The 14991-nt window shown below is 35.7% G+C and overlaps 3 protein-coding genes and 1 long non-coding RNA gene across 4 annotated transcripts in view; 1 reads left to right on the top strand and 3 right to left on the bottom strand.

The window, feature by feature from the left end:
• LOC118748533 lies at positions 1–13007 on the top strand (the record flags this gene model as incomplete). The annotated part of the gene is given in 6 exon segments (XM_036483054.1): positions 1–171; positions 228–386; positions 799–912; positions 975–1088; positions 1160–2039; positions 12900–13007. Coding segments are annotated over 5 exon segments (1428 nt in total), but the record flags the coding sequence as incomplete, so codon positions are not given.
• LOC118748532 (phosphatidylinositol 4-kinase alpha) overlaps positions 1–14991 on the bottom strand; it is a 50211-nt gene that overhangs the window by 11777 nt on the left and 23443 nt on the right. The window lies entirely within an intron of this gene.
• LOC118748536 (putative nuclease HARBI1) lies at positions 2258–3764 on the bottom strand. The gene is made up of 3 exons (XM_036483056.1): positions 3151–3764; positions 2955–3093; positions 2258–2883 (listed from the first exon to the last, which is right to left on the bottom strand). Exons 1-3 carry the CDS (start codon positions 3549–3551, stop codon positions 2353–2355), a joined length of 1071 nt encoding a protein of 356 aa, XP_036338949.1. The 5' UTR covers positions 3552–3764; the 3' UTR covers positions 2258–2352.
• LOC118748537 lies at positions 5123–6393 on the bottom strand. Its single transcript, XR_004994063.1, has 2 exons — positions 6087–6393; positions 5123–5763 (listed from the first exon to the last, which is right to left on the bottom strand). It is a non-coding gene; the product is annotated as an uncharacterized LOC118748537 (long non-coding RNA).

The following is a 14991-nucleotide window of genomic DNA, read 5'->3' as shown; positions in this document are numbered from 1 at the left end:
AAAAAAAACCGCGCCACCATGGAACAATTGCTCTTTTTCGTGAATTACGCCCGCAAGCATCCGGAAATGTTGACATCTAAATTTGGAAGTGTGAGCGATTTATGGGAAACATTGGCGTTACAATTAAATTCAATGGATGGCGCAAAACGGACGGCTGAGAAATGGAAGGAAGTTAGTAAAATAGGTACATATATAAAAAGTGAATGCAATAACGATATAACTTTCAGACCATGAGTACGTGGAGAAGCCAATTGAAATGTCGAGCACGGCGTGGACGAAGTAGTGGCGTACCAGAGTATGATCAGTTCGCTTTTGCAGACGAAGAAGATGCTAGCCAACCGCCTAAACAATTTAAAGAAACACCAGGAAATGAGAGTGAGACTGAGGTACATAGAAAGATAAGTGGGAGTGTCTACTTACTTGCGCCACGGTAAAAATTACGCCGAAAGAAGTTCTGTCCCATTTCTCCGGCAACACAGAAAGGAGAATTCTGAGTGGTAAGGGTTATAATCCCTAAGCGCGGCCGAAGGCCGCCTACCCAGAAAGAAGTTCTGTCCCACTTCTCCGGCAACACAGAAAGGAGAATTGTGAGTAGTAAGGGTTATAATCCCTAAGCGCGACCGAAGGCCGCCTACGCATAAAGAAGCGCTGCCCCACTTCTCCGGCAACACATAATACACGTAAAAATTACCGTAGATCTACGGTAAAAGTTATCGTGGCGAGTGTGTGTAGACACTGCCAATATAAATACATGTATATATTTTTTTTATATAACCAAGAAAATCTGAATTTTTTAAGATCATTACGGAACCTGAAATAAAGATAGAAATTAAATCAGAAATAGACGACGAAAACTCAACCAACATGAATGAGGCTCGCTCATTTACTCCAGAAGAGAATTCCGAAACAGAAGTAAGTTAAAAATTCCATAAGAGTATTTGTTATGTAAATTAGCTCGATTCACTACAATTAAGGTCACACTAGATTTTGAAGAAGAGCTTTATATAAAAACTGAGGGCGACGAAGATGCAACCATTCTGGAAAGTACATCCACTGAATTGCTTGATTTTCCAACATTGGGCTTTCCGGTAAAATTTTCCATTTGAAATTTTATAGTTCTAGCATATATTCAGAACAATTTTCTGCAATATGTATTTAGCAAACTTCGCGGTCAGACCATTTTGTTATTTCTCGCTCAACAACTACAAATACCTCAATGAAATTCACAGAGACCAGCAATAACGGAAGTATCCAACTTATTTCGCGCGCCTCAATTGCGGATGAATCCAAGAACTCGTCGGAAGAAGCGGCTATAAATAGATGCGACGGTATTCTTCCACATCCCATAGAAGTAATGGAGGAGCCTTCCAATAAGAACAGGGACACATCTCTTGTTTGTCACCCAACAACAGCATCCATGGACAAGGCTTCACAAGGCTTGGATGAGATGAGTATACAAAAAAAAATTGTCCCTCCAGGTTCACATCCACCTGCGGGCAATAGGTTAAAAGTTATCCAATTGGATAATGGACTATTAAAAATAATTGGAGCACCACGAGAAAAAACTACATTGGATACTCGACGGATACAAATAGTTGGAGCACCACAAGAAAAAACTACATTGGACAGCGGACGGAGACAAATAATTGGTACTCCTCCGTTAGCAACTACTCTAGATACCACTAGGGTACAAATTATTGGTGAGCCTCGACTAACCACTCCACTGGATACACCTACGAAAGCTTCTGAACTAGTTGAAGAGGAAATTTGTTGCACAGAAGATTCTTTGCAACCTGCATCATCTTTACATACTCCACGTGTACCTCAAGACCCGCCAAATGTATCGAGGAAGCGCAAGATGACATGTCTTAACGAAATGTATGAAACAGTTATCGCAAGCATGAAGAAACGAGATGAGCGGGAAGAGCAAATGTTATCCGTTTTGCAGGGATTGACTGTTGCGGTAACCAGGTTGGCGGATAACGTAAAAAGATGGGAGGAGGTGTTATCATCGTGTTCAAGTGATTAGTAGAAAAAAGGTAATTTATTTTGTAATGTAATCCTTTCATATAATTAGAAAAAAACATAGACTTAAAAAATAATAATAATAGGACTATTACTTTACGCTGGCAAAGGCTTTGGGTCATATGCAATTAAATTAAACTGTTCCTTTTACTTTAAATTTCATACCTTTCATTTAAATTTATATGAACAAATTGAGTAAAAGGTCTGAAATTTTAAGAAAAAGCATTTGCTTAGGTTTTATGCATACGGCCTACTAATTTTTAATTTTTAAGAACTTTCGAGGTTTTCGAATTTTTGGAAACAGCCTAAGAGATTTTTCCATTATATCTAGGTCCGAATAATACGATTTCTAACATGTGTGCCATCTACGAATTTGGGTTCATTCTTCATTGCCGCTCTATCCTTCACATTCGCCGTTGTTTCTTCTACTAATGTATCGAGCTCAATTTTGTCCACCTCCGTGCCACCACCATTCTTCAAGAGCATATTATGCAATATGGCACATGCATATATAATATTAGCCGCGCGCTCGTGTGCATAATATAGCTTGCGCTTCTTCGATAGACATTTGAATCGAGTCCTTAACAGACCGAAGGCAAGCTTTATTGAATTATGAGCACTTCTATGCTTCTCATTATATACAATATCCTTGCGATTCTTAGCTCTCACTACAGGAGTGAGCAGCCACGGCTCTAGTGGATATTTAATATCTCCGATTAATAGAGCATTGGTTGAATATTCGTTGTTATGGGACATCAAAAATTGACGTGTCGGCGAATTCCGCCAAATAGTTGATGTAGATACCGAACCAGGGCCTCTGGCATTTAATGAGGTGAACAATAAGCGATAATCACAGATCTGTGGAATAAACGCAATACTTAATAGACATTAATTAAAAAATCAATGGCTGGGTTTGCTGATGAACTTACTCCTTCAACTTTAATGGTGCATTCACCAAGTTCATTTACATACACTGATGCACCATTTTTTTCGGTTGGCATTAATATATTAATATGCGCTGTTCCAATGGTGCCCACGATGTTATCTAAGCCACATTTCTCTTTGAATCTGAAGTGAAATGTGATGGTTTATTAGAACTCATCTTTCGACTCTTCCGAGACTCACCCCTTCTTCACCACTAGTTGTTGCTCTTCGTTGTTGGGGAAGCTTATTTCGTCACCTTTGTGCTTAACTAATAGTTCTGTTATACTCGATAAGGCACGCGACACAGTTGGCTGACTAATGTCCAACACATTACCCGCCATACGATTTTGAAAAATTCCGGTAGCATAAAAATTGAGCGCAGCTAAAAACCTCAAAGCAAGTGGCAGAGTAGTACCCTGATCGTCGAACGGCAGCAAATCTTCAATTAATGAGCGACACATCGATTTCGGTAGGAGAAACTGTTTGGTGAAATCTTGTGGCAAGTCAAATGGGTCTGTGTGGTCGCGGAGGCGTTTCATGCGATTGCTATTGAAGGCATCATGCCACTTGGCGATCAAGAGCAGTAGAAATTCCTCTTCCATTTCCAGATTATAAAGTTTTTTTCAAGGTTCTTAAAAATCCAAGCATTGAATTCGATGTTCTTCAATTTTGGTCAACAATTTTTTGTTTACGTTTCGATTAGTAATGGGGAAAAGTCTACTCTGACTTAAGTCGAAAATCGACTTTTCGCTGAAAAAACTCGACTTTTGGAATCGACTTCATTCGCCTCAGATCATCGTACAGTTTCATAAGTAACGTAAAGCTGCCTTTACATGAGGCGATTTTTGACAGGCGATAATCGCCTGCAAAAGTTGACTTGCTGCTGTCTACTTTGAGGCATGCGATTTTTGAATCACCATTTACACGAGCGATTTTCCAGAGCAATGTTGAATCGCCTGGAAAATCGCCTCCTGTAAAGGCAGCTTAACTCTTCTTCTTACCGTTTTTTCTGGCAGGCTGGTGTGTGTGTTTGGCAGGCTGTAGGTGTGTTTTTGTTTTGTGTATTGGTGTTTTTGGTTCAGTGTGTTAGTGTATTTTGAATTAATTGTAATATTAATGGAAGAAATTGTAATAGAAATTAAAGAAATTGTAAAAGATAACAGCAAATGACAAAAAAAAAACAGGCGATATGGGCTGTAGGCATTTTTTGGCAATCCGCTGGTAAAAATATAAATGGCTGGGAACTAAGTCCTCATGTCGCCAGGTTATTCCTCCAATTAGGTAAATTATTGTATTATAATGGCTGGAAACTATGTCCTGTTGTTGTTGTTGTTGTAGTGGCTACTACAACCCCGCCCAGGACGGCTGGTATCTCAGTCGTTGTCGTCAAGTTCCACTAACGGCAACCCTAGGAAGCGTGCAGCTTCTGTGGGGTTTGTCCACAGGGACAAGGCCGTTAGGGTTGTCGGGTTTTCCGGGCATGCGAAGAGATGTTTCGAGTCGTGTGGGGTCTCTCTGCATGCCGGACACTCATTCGGCACATCCTCATTCAGCCTACTCAAGTAGGAGTTCAACCTGCTGCAGTAGCCGGAGCGAAGTTGAGCGAGTGTTGTGCGTGTCTCCCGAGGCAGATGAAGCTCCGTCTCGTCTATGTCCGGGGGTGGTATGCCTAGAACGGCATTCACAGGTCTAGAGTCTACATAACTCGAGACTGAGTCCCTGTGAATGCCGTTCAGGGCCTGTCGGTAAGCTGTCCGGTCCAGAGGTTGCTTAATGAACCTCTGGACTTCGGCCGTCAGTTCATATAAATGCCTCCTGACGTGCATAGGCGAGGGCTCCTCTGCAAGCAGCTGTTTGCTTGGGTGGCCACTTCTGTGGCTCCCGATCAGGAACTGCTTGCAGAGCATTATATTGTGCTCCTTTACAGGGAGCATTTGCGCCTCGCCATGTAGGTGGTGTTCAGGCGACATCAGGAGGCATCCTGTCGCTGTCCTGAGTGCGGTGTTCTGTAAAGTCTGTAGCTTCGTCCACTGCGTCCTACTAGTCCCTGGCGACCACACTGGCGCTGCGTAGTTCAACTATGTCCTCATATCGCCTGGTTATTCCTCCAATTTTATTATTTTATAATTATTCGTCAAATTATAATTTTTAGTTGTGATTGAAAAAATTTCTGTTTCGTTTTGTGCAACAATCATGCATGTTACCTTTTTATTTCACAGTTACTTTGTTCATACGATAGTACCGTACCAACGGTACGCTTAAACATTTTCATTTAATTTTAATATAAATTTTCTTTGTGCCAACGACTATTACATTACTTATGTAATTATTATTTTGTAGTATTATCTTCCTTTAAAACTTTGGATGTTATATTTAATGAACCGACTTCATTTTTGTGTATATATTAGTCAGATATTTGCTTTAACAAAACTCGACAGGACAGCATGACCGTGTACGTCGAGGAGCCATTTTGAACTGTATATATGGCTAGTTACGTTTCATTCTTACCTCGTCCATTGTGTTCATTTGATTTTTATGTGTTCGTAGCAAAAGCGACCACCTGGCAACCTGTTAGGGTGGCATTTTGCTAATTTTGCTGAAATTTATGCATTTATACGCCAAAATCTTTTGATAAAGGGAAAAACTTCGGTTAAACAGATTTCCATACAAAGTTTGCCAGTTTATTTATCAATGTGATACACTTATTCTTTTATTAAGTTTATCAGCAGTTTATCATTTTTGATGAACACCCCTTTTGTTTGTAAATTTTTAGACTAAAGCGCCACGGAGACGATCAAATATCTTTATGAACGCCTTAGGTCGGTGTTATGCAGACAAACTTTTGTTTGCCAAATTAAATGGCGGCTGCTTAGTTTGCTCGGAGGTGGTTATGTCGAGTTTGGCACAGGGTTGCACGTTCTTTATGGTTTTCATGGCTATTGCCAACACGAAATGAGAATTTCAGATGTACATAACGCGCAAAATTTAAAATTTTTGTATATGACAACACCGAATTTGCTGCAGTTTGACCAAACAAAATTAGTTTGCTGTGAGAGTCGCCAAACTCGCTCTCTCCGAGTTTGCTGCAACAACAATTGCACGCAGTTTGCCAAACAAAATTTCTGCATAACACCGACCTTAAGTGTATTGGTGTCGTCGGCCTTTGTCAGCTATGCTTGATGAAAATCAAAAAAATGTTGATATTTGAATTTGGTGACTATTTATTTGACCGTCTCGCATTATGCTTGACAAAAACGTCGTGGTGAGCAAGTGCGAGGACAAAAAAAAAGAAATTGTTTTACGTTTGATTGGTCATTATCAATGCTTACTATCTTTATGAAATGTAATAAATATTAATTTAAACATAACATGTAAAATTATGTCATAAATGATATAATGGCTGCGTTTCTTTATACATTCCGGATAATCCCAGTTCACAGCCGGAATAAACAGAATGCGTTTGAAATATACGTTAACATATCATCAGGAACGTTCTAAAGAATAAGTAAACGAAAAAGTTTATTCCAAACGTTCAGAATGAATAAAGAAATACAGCCAATAATTAACTGCAAATACTCATTCGATAACAACGTGCGAAAAAAAGAACGCTGCGTTCTCAGAATACAAATTGGTGATCGACGCGTTTATTTGAACGTTTGCGGACAAGACACGATCGTCAGAGAACATACCCCAATAAAAGGGTGTTCACAGGCGGCGGTTTAACAGGCCATTTTAGAGACGATTAGTTGAATCAAAATTCATTGGAAGCCGTGGATAGGGCGTTCACACCGGGTGATTGTTGTTTTCAACCAAAAGTTGCCTGTAAAATCGCTTCATGTAAGCACCATATTACCCGCATCTTAAATAAAATAGTCCCACAAAATTTCCAAAGAATTTAAAAAATAAACGTACGACAAACACTTTACAATACTTGTTTAGGCAACAACAACAATTAACACTACTTGTTAAGGCAATTGCAACACCTTACAAAACTTGCTAACACATTTGATCTCTGTTTTACAACTGAACTTGTGGTGTGCTGTAGCAGCGACCTTATATACCTGCGCTCGAACTCAGAACGTTCTGCCATCTATCGCATATGCTCTCATTCTCTCGCTGTTCACAGTATTCCTCCATTCGACGTTTCTTGCTGTCGAACATTCTGCCATTTCTTTTCGTTCTTGCCGGAAATATATGGCAAGATATGAGCTCTGATATGTGCGGTCTCCATTGGCTATTTATATTCTAACATATGTATCAAGATATAAACATTATCCTGTGGAGACGGGCAGTAACTGCTGCCTTTTAATTGCTCAACTTCTTTTGCACCAGAGCAACTCAAAAATTTCCAACAGTAAAAAGTTACGAGTTGGCACTACAGAAATGTAAAATTTTCTCACCATAATAAAAAGTATTTTCACCATGGAATGAAATGACTATCTCAACGCTCGGAGCGCTGCCACTGAAGGCCTTTGATAGAAAAGAGAAAATTTTGAATAATTAAACAAACAAAAATTTTGAGATTTCTCATTGTGAATACGAACGCCATAATTTTTACCTAGCTCGTGGGGCTACGTAAAATTTTGACAGATTCTAAATATGTATACACATAAAATTGTTTGGCGGTAATAAAGAGTCAAGAGAGATTTCATCACTAAATTCTCGCGTTTTTTTTTTTAATAAAAAAGGATAATTGATCTTTTCTTCTTTTTTTTTTGTTTTTGTGACCCGCTCCAGCTGACAAATTAGTGACTCTTTTTTGAGACTATAGACGTAGGTTAGCTTACTGAATACGTATGTAACTTTGGACCATGTTAACTGATTTCTATAATTTTTTTAAAGTAAAGGTGGTCAGATGTCCCATACTAATTTAGTTTAGACCCGATCATTGGATCGTGAGAATTGAGAATTGAAGTTTTGTTTTTTGCTTAAAAATGGGTAGGTTCAGAAGGCGCAGCAGTTGAGCGCAACTGTTGCTAATGATCGTTATGCGTCTTCTGAACGGCTTGTTACATTGGGCACGTTTAGAAGGCGCAAGAGCTCAGAAACTGTTGCGATTGCACCTTCTGAACGCGTTCTTGTGTATTTCTGATCAACTGAACAGTTGCGTGTTAGATGATCGTAATATTAGCGATCCCGTACGAGTCCGGGCTAGTCAAAAATAGTGAGAATCAGTCAGATTTTACTGGAAATCGATCCAGTACTCGGTTCTCTGACTATTTAGAGGACAAAAAAGAGAGTAATCCTTCTGTCAGAAACTATAAGTTTTAGTCTGAGAATTTTTTGCCGGTAAATTCTGGTAGATGTGTCAAACTATCAGCTGTAGTGTTTTTGGCAACCAAATTGTAAATAAAAGAAAAGTGCATTCTGCTAATTCATGTTGAAAAGTATTTAACTGTTTAAGTGGATTCTAATGACTTTGAAAGTATTTTTGGTTACTTACATGTGTGAGCTGAGTGTTTTTACATGCAAAATAAGCAAAAATTAACAACCAAAATTTGGAGGTTATGTTGAAGTTTACAGAATTTACCACTTTTTTTCACTAGAAAGCGATCCCGTACTTTTCAATGTTACTCTCTCGCTCTGAGCGAATTTTTATTTTTTACAGTTTTACTAGTTTTAGTCCGAGGAATACGGGATTGCACCTAATATTTTTCTGATCATTTGAGACAACATGTTGGTGTGTACCTTGGAGAGTTGAATTTGATGGCTAATGTATCAAGCCGTTCAGAAGACGCATAACGATCACTGATTTTGTTAGCAACGGTTGGGCTTAACTGCTGCGCCTTCTGAACCTACCAATTAGCTGTTAAATTCAACTAAAGGTACACTTGGCGTTGTCTCAAACTATCAGAAAACTATTACGATCATCTGACACGCATCTGTTGTGTTGATCAGAAGTACACAACAACGTGTTCAAAAGGTGCAATCGCGTCCAATTACTTGTAACTTTGCGTTTATACTTTCAAAAAATTTCCTTCAATTTGCCTACACGTATGAGCAAATCGACAATCATCAAAAACACAATTTCCTGCACACAAAACACTATGATAAGCTCTTGAAATTGAAAAATTGCCCATCGTCTTGAAAGCAAAATTTGTGAGTGTATTGTCAAAAAAGTTTTGAGTATATGCAAATTCAAGGCACATAAATACAGGTAGAAGCCAAAATGACGTTGCTCTCATGAGAACCAAACCTTTAAACTTCAACTTGATTTTATTTTATTTCCTATATTTCGTTACGCTTAAAATGTCATGTCGTTTGTTTTTTTTGAATGTTCGTTAAAAACAAATTTTAATTAACATTTGCATTTTTGTAGTGTTGTGCGGTTTATACTTAGTGTATGTGTTAAAAATGCAGCACCTGAAGCGTTGTTTTTTATGTGGTGTTAAATATAATGCAGACATCACTAATTTTTTTAACGTGCCTCAATGCCCTCGGCGTAAGGAGCGTTGGGAAAGCAGCTGTGGGGTAGAGCTGCAGCGAAATGCCTTGCTGTGCGTTAAGCATTTTAAAGCAGCAGATTTCATAAATGCACCAGGAGGTACAGGAAAGGCACGTTTGATGCCAAGTGCTCTTCCTATGAACCTTATGCCGGAAAGTCCTTCCAACAAAACTGCAACTCATAAATCAAGTTGTGAAAGCTTAATAAATGATCGCGCTTCACAAACTGAGTAAGCATTGTTAAAACGCGATATATTTATAGAATTATTTTTAATTTAAGTCGTTTAGTGGAGACTTAGAACAATCCAGCTATAAACTCGAAATTCTGTTGCTGAAGTCAAGAATTGAAAATCTGGAGGGTGAAAACTCAGCACTCAAGACAGAGTACTATAAATATAAACTTTCAATGTATAAAAAAATAGAAAAGAACATACAAATTAACAAATTTTAACTAAAGAAAATAAATAAATAAATACAAAACTTCAAATTTACTTAAAAACGTCAACCAGCGAAATGTAATTTTTTTATTTTTCCTTACACGCTCATTTTTATTTTTACTCTCCCGAAAACTTTGACTTTTGTAGGTTTGATGTCAATTTGGCTTCTACCTGTTTTTATTGTACCATGATGCAAATTTAAACCAATTTTTTTAACATATAAACCTAAGTTAACTGTGTTGATTAATAGGGCTATTTGTTGCAATCATGTCAATCTTCAGGATCTTCATTAAGGCACCGGCCTCATATTTCACTCGTCGTGACCTCCTAGCGTTCATTTTAGAGTCATTGAGTCTTCAATGAAAATTTATCGATTAGTTTCCATCCCACATTTAAAATGCCATATAAACGCATTTGTTTAACTAATAAATAATAATGTGTATATATTTATATCTTTATTGATTTTATATTTTGCACAGTGACTCATTATTTTTGGGCCATTTTATTACTTTCTAATATTCATTTCAATGCATTTTTAATGTGTATAGGTATATGCTTACACATACTTTTAATTAAACAATTAAACATTTAATAATTCAACTGACATTTGTATGTATGCTTACACGATTTTTCTGGAAAAAATTCACTACTACAATAGAGTTTTTGTTGCGGTTTTGAAGGTTATGCATTTCAACTTTTTCTATTGAAAACAAAACGCACTTTTCTCAAAGAATGTTTGCATTTTATCAAAAGAAAGAAATTCTAATAATTGTTTCACTAAAAATATCTGGCAAATTGGCATTACTGACGCATTTAATAATTTGCATATATAATTTACATACATACATTCATAATTGTTGAATATGGAGCTTAAAATGCAAAAATGGTCATTGTAAATACATACATAAATACATATATCGAATTTAAATTGAAACTATTTTCATTAAAAAAACATGACAATTAAATTTTCCAATAGCGTCCGTTATTATTGAATGCCCCTAATGGACTTGGTTAGCTGGAATTGTGTGGAAGCAGGGAATAAAGGTTTCGCAGCATGTTTTGCTCTTTTTATTATTTTATTTTGTCGATTTTTAATTTTTTTTGCTGAAATGCTTGAATTCAATGTACGCATATTTTTGTGAGTGTATTTGTGTCTTTGTAGTCGTTTATTGTTTATTGGAAAAAGTTGCTTGGAAGGGTATCAGCTGTTAACACATTTAAATGCCTAATAACTTTCACTTAATTCATTTTAGTACTTAATTATGCATTTTACTGAGGGAATTTTAATGTTTTTGTTTTAATTTTATTTTCTTGAATTATCTCGTTTTCATTATGAATTTTTCGCCCTACCAATTTCTTGTGTCTGCCTGTTGCGCTAACTGCTTGCTTCCCGCACAGTGTTTTGCCGTACCTAGAAATATATGCAGTATGTTTGTTTGTATTTGCTTACACTTTTGATAAATTTTTTTGCTAATTTTTACTTGTTAATTGAATCGATTTTCCTTGGGTTCATGGTAAAATTCTTCCGCTTCCAACAAAATTCCATTTCCGTACTAACGCGTTGCCAACTGCAGTTCGCTTGCTTGTGCCGTACTGCCAACTGGCAATTGCTAGGCAGTGACTAGCCATGGGTAATAGCGCAATTTTTATGGCGCTAGCTCAATAGCGTCGGCGCCGTCTGTGATGTCAGCGCACTAACTCAGTGCAGTGTACTGGTTTGAACACGGCGCCATCTGAGCATCACCACTGTACCAATCGTCATACAGTGTCATACACAATACAGTTGTGTCATGTCTATTATTTCTTTATCTTTCGGCGCTAAACAACGCTTGTACCGCCAACCGAATTTAATTGCTAGGATTGTAGTAAATGCCACGATATTTTCATCATACTTAAGTAAAAGCTTTAAATTTGCCAAGATACATAAGTTTCTGGCGTTCTCACCTCTCAAAAGCAAAAACAAACAACATGTTATTTTTCAAAGAATTAAGACGAATTGTGTGTGTGTTTCATGTGTTTCTTTGTGTTAATAGTGCTAGCGCTTTTCATTTATTGGCGTTGGCGCGGCAACTCCGGCTACGGTGTTAACGCAATGGCGCCGCGCAGCGCAGTGTTACCCATGTCTAGCAGTGACGTCTGCATTTTTTCTCCACTAGGCAACAACCGCGTTTCTTGACCTCGCTAACTTTTTAGTTTATACCCGCCTCTATGTTCATCGTATTTGTATTTAAGTCCGATATCTTATTAGGTTTCTGTAAAGCGTGTATGTATTGGTCTAATTTTACTATATGTACGTGAAAATTTAAACGCATTCTCCTCAACATGCTTTACTTGACTGTACACACTGTATTGTATGTTGTTCATGGTATGTGCTTAATTTTAAGTTTAATTGGTAAATGGATTTTAATAATTTCTCCGCAGCTGTCTGTGTATTTTTTTTTTTATTTGTGTCTGATGTCGATTTATTTTATTTTGTTGTTTTGCTTTAGACTGGTAAGTCTGTATACCTTGTTTACTTTGGAATCCCTAAAACAAGCTTAAATCTAAATGTTTTTCTTGTTGTTTTCAATGTTTTTGTTTTTAAATTTATTTGTTTTAGTTATTTTCTAACATTATTATCTGTTTGCAATTATTCTGTTAATATATTTGTTTCTTTCATTCCTTTGTGTTACATTTTCATGTTTATGCTATTATTTATATTTTGTTTTTAATTTTTAGTTCTTGGGACAATAGTCCTTTACACAAATTTTACTACGTCCTTTAATATGTTTTTTTTTATTATTTATACATATATATATATCGGCTACACTACAGTACATGTACATATGTATGTATGTATGTATGGAATTTGGTTGTTGTTAATTGATTAGGTATGTTTTGCTACATAAGTTTGTATGTTGCACATATATGTACATACCCACGTATATGTACATACATATATGTATATTTATTTATGCATATTATACTTCACTATGTATTGTATATTTCGAGTATCTGTGTTTGTATATGTTTGCAAGAGTATGTCTGTTGTATAATTTAATTTTTTCCATAATTTTGATACACTTTTAGCTCTCATCGAATTGGACCAAAACGGCCTTCATTTTGTGTGTGGCGCTCGCAAGTTGCAAAAAATTTGATGGAAATCTGAATAAAAGTAATCATAAATGGCACTGAAAACACGCTTCTGCTTGTCAATCAAGCATCTATGCATGCGCTTTGAAAAAGTGAAAAAAAATAAATTTTATTTATTTTGTCAAACTCTGGATACAGCCAAATGTGTGCTCAACCGACATGGCGCCTAAATGTATGTAATGGATCACTCGTTTCCACTTTGATGCTTCCGGCTTATTTTACGCTCTCCATCCGGCGCCTTAAAGTATGCAGCACGCAAGCGCCCCGCATCCGGCCGGCTACTTGCTGGGCGCTTCTGCGCGCCTGGTGCATCGAGCTGGTTGCACCGCGCGTGCATCGGTGGCGCTAAAGGCGCAAACACAAGCAAAGCGACACGGCGACAAGATTTTTTAAATTTTGCGAAACTATGCGTTTTAATGAACCCAGAGTGAAAATGAAATAAAAATTAAATAAAAAAACAATTTCTGTATTTTTCTTTGTTCTATATTGTTTTCTTTGTATTTTTACATGTAAGCACGTTTAATTAAATTTTTATATGTATGTTTGTATGTTTATTACTGCAATAATGTGTGCGTGTGTGTATTTGGTACAATATTTTAGAAGTTAGTTTATTTTTTGTTTAATTTTTATGCGTACATGTATGTATTTACAAAATAATAATTAAATATAATAAAAAATTATATAAACATAATAACATAGCAAAATAGGATTGCCAGTGTGCAAGGAAAAATTAAAAATATTTATATTTAAATAAATTAGCGTTTGTACGCGCTTTTTTGTTTTAAGGTTGCAAATTTTCAATTTTCTTTAACCTATACGTAATGCATACATAATTAAATTATAAGTTTGGTGAAATTTCATTTCCATAAACAAACAAAAATTATTTTATAAACAAATCAATGTTTCGACGGCTAACTTATGTATTTAGATATTTGCATTAAATTTTAATTATTTTCAAAAATTATGCTTACAGAAGTAAAGAAGAAAATTTGTAAAATTTATGTGGTATCTATTTTTGTATACACGAGTATGGTTATGCACTTAAATTTTTTTTATATGTAAATGTGGTAGCGGAAGTGTTTAAATATTGTATATTTAGCACTTGAGACACCAAAAATATTGAGAGCTTGAGAGGAGAATATGTATGTATATATTTTTTTAAATTTAATCTAAATATAACTCGAAAAATTTAAACGAATAATTACAACTATAAGAAGTACATACATACTTATATAATACATATGAACAGCCGCTCACAATATGCATACAATTATATTCTTTGTTGTATTTGTAAAAATAATAATTAAGATCAAAGAATAAATGTATCGCTGCAACGAAACTTCTATTTCTGAATTTTTCAATGAGTTAAGCGTACATTTTCGAAGAAATGTACCACCTTTTAAAATCACTCAAACCAAAATAAGTGGACATTAGATTGGCTAGTGGCATAGCATATTAGTAACGATGCAGGCAGAATTTTTTAAATCCAAATCTTTCGATCATATATATATTTAAAAATAATTGTCTTTCTGCCATAAAAACGCCAATGGATTTATTTTGGTAGAAATTAAATTTCTTAGAAAAAATTTGCAAAATATTTTTTTTTAAGAATCTTGGCGGAAGTTGTTAAAAAATATTACGTTTTTCTATAAATATTTAAATTTTGTGTAACAAATTTTTAAGAAGGTAAATTTTCTACAGAAAAATTATTTTTTAACGAAAGGATGCTCTCATAAAAATGTAACATTTAACAAAATAAGAATGAATTGAAAAAATTACTTCTATCAAAAAATTGAATGCTTTTGATAAAGAACTCGTTTTTTTTTACCTTTATCAACTATAAATCGTTTAAGTATTTTTGTCAAAGCAATTAATTTAAATTTTTATTTTTTGTTTGTTAAATATTCAAAATTTTTATGAGCGCATATTTCCGTTGAAAATTAAAATTTCTGTAAAAAATTTACCGTTTCTTAAAAAATGTAATCGGTAAACATTTTTTTACGTTGAAGCAAAGCTTTTTTTCAATGAA

Source organism: Rhagoletis pomonella, unplaced genomic scaffold, assembly GCF_013731165.1.
Source record: "Rhagoletis pomonella isolate Grant_MI unplaced genomic scaffold, Rhpom_1.0 Rhpom_scaffold_00013, whole genome shotgun sequence".
NCBI classification, from domain to species: Eukaryota; Metazoa; Arthropoda; class Insecta; order Diptera; family Tephritidae; genus Rhagoletis; species Rhagoletis pomonella.
This window is presented reverse-complemented; position numbering and strand designations above follow the sequence as displayed.

Coding starts and splice junctions, on each gene's coding strand:
- LOC118748536 (XM_036483056.1), bottom strand. CDS start 3,551: ATGGAAGAGGAATTTCTACTGCTCTTGATCGCCAAGTGGCATGATGCC. Junction 3,094..3,150: donor CAACTAGTGGTGAAGAAGGG/GTGAGTCTCGGA, acceptor ATTTCACTTCAG/ATTCAAAGAGAAATGTGGCT. Junction 2,884..2,954: donor GCACCATTAAAGTTGAAGGA/GTAAGTTCATCA, acceptor TTTATTCCACAG/ATCTGTGATTATCGCTTATT.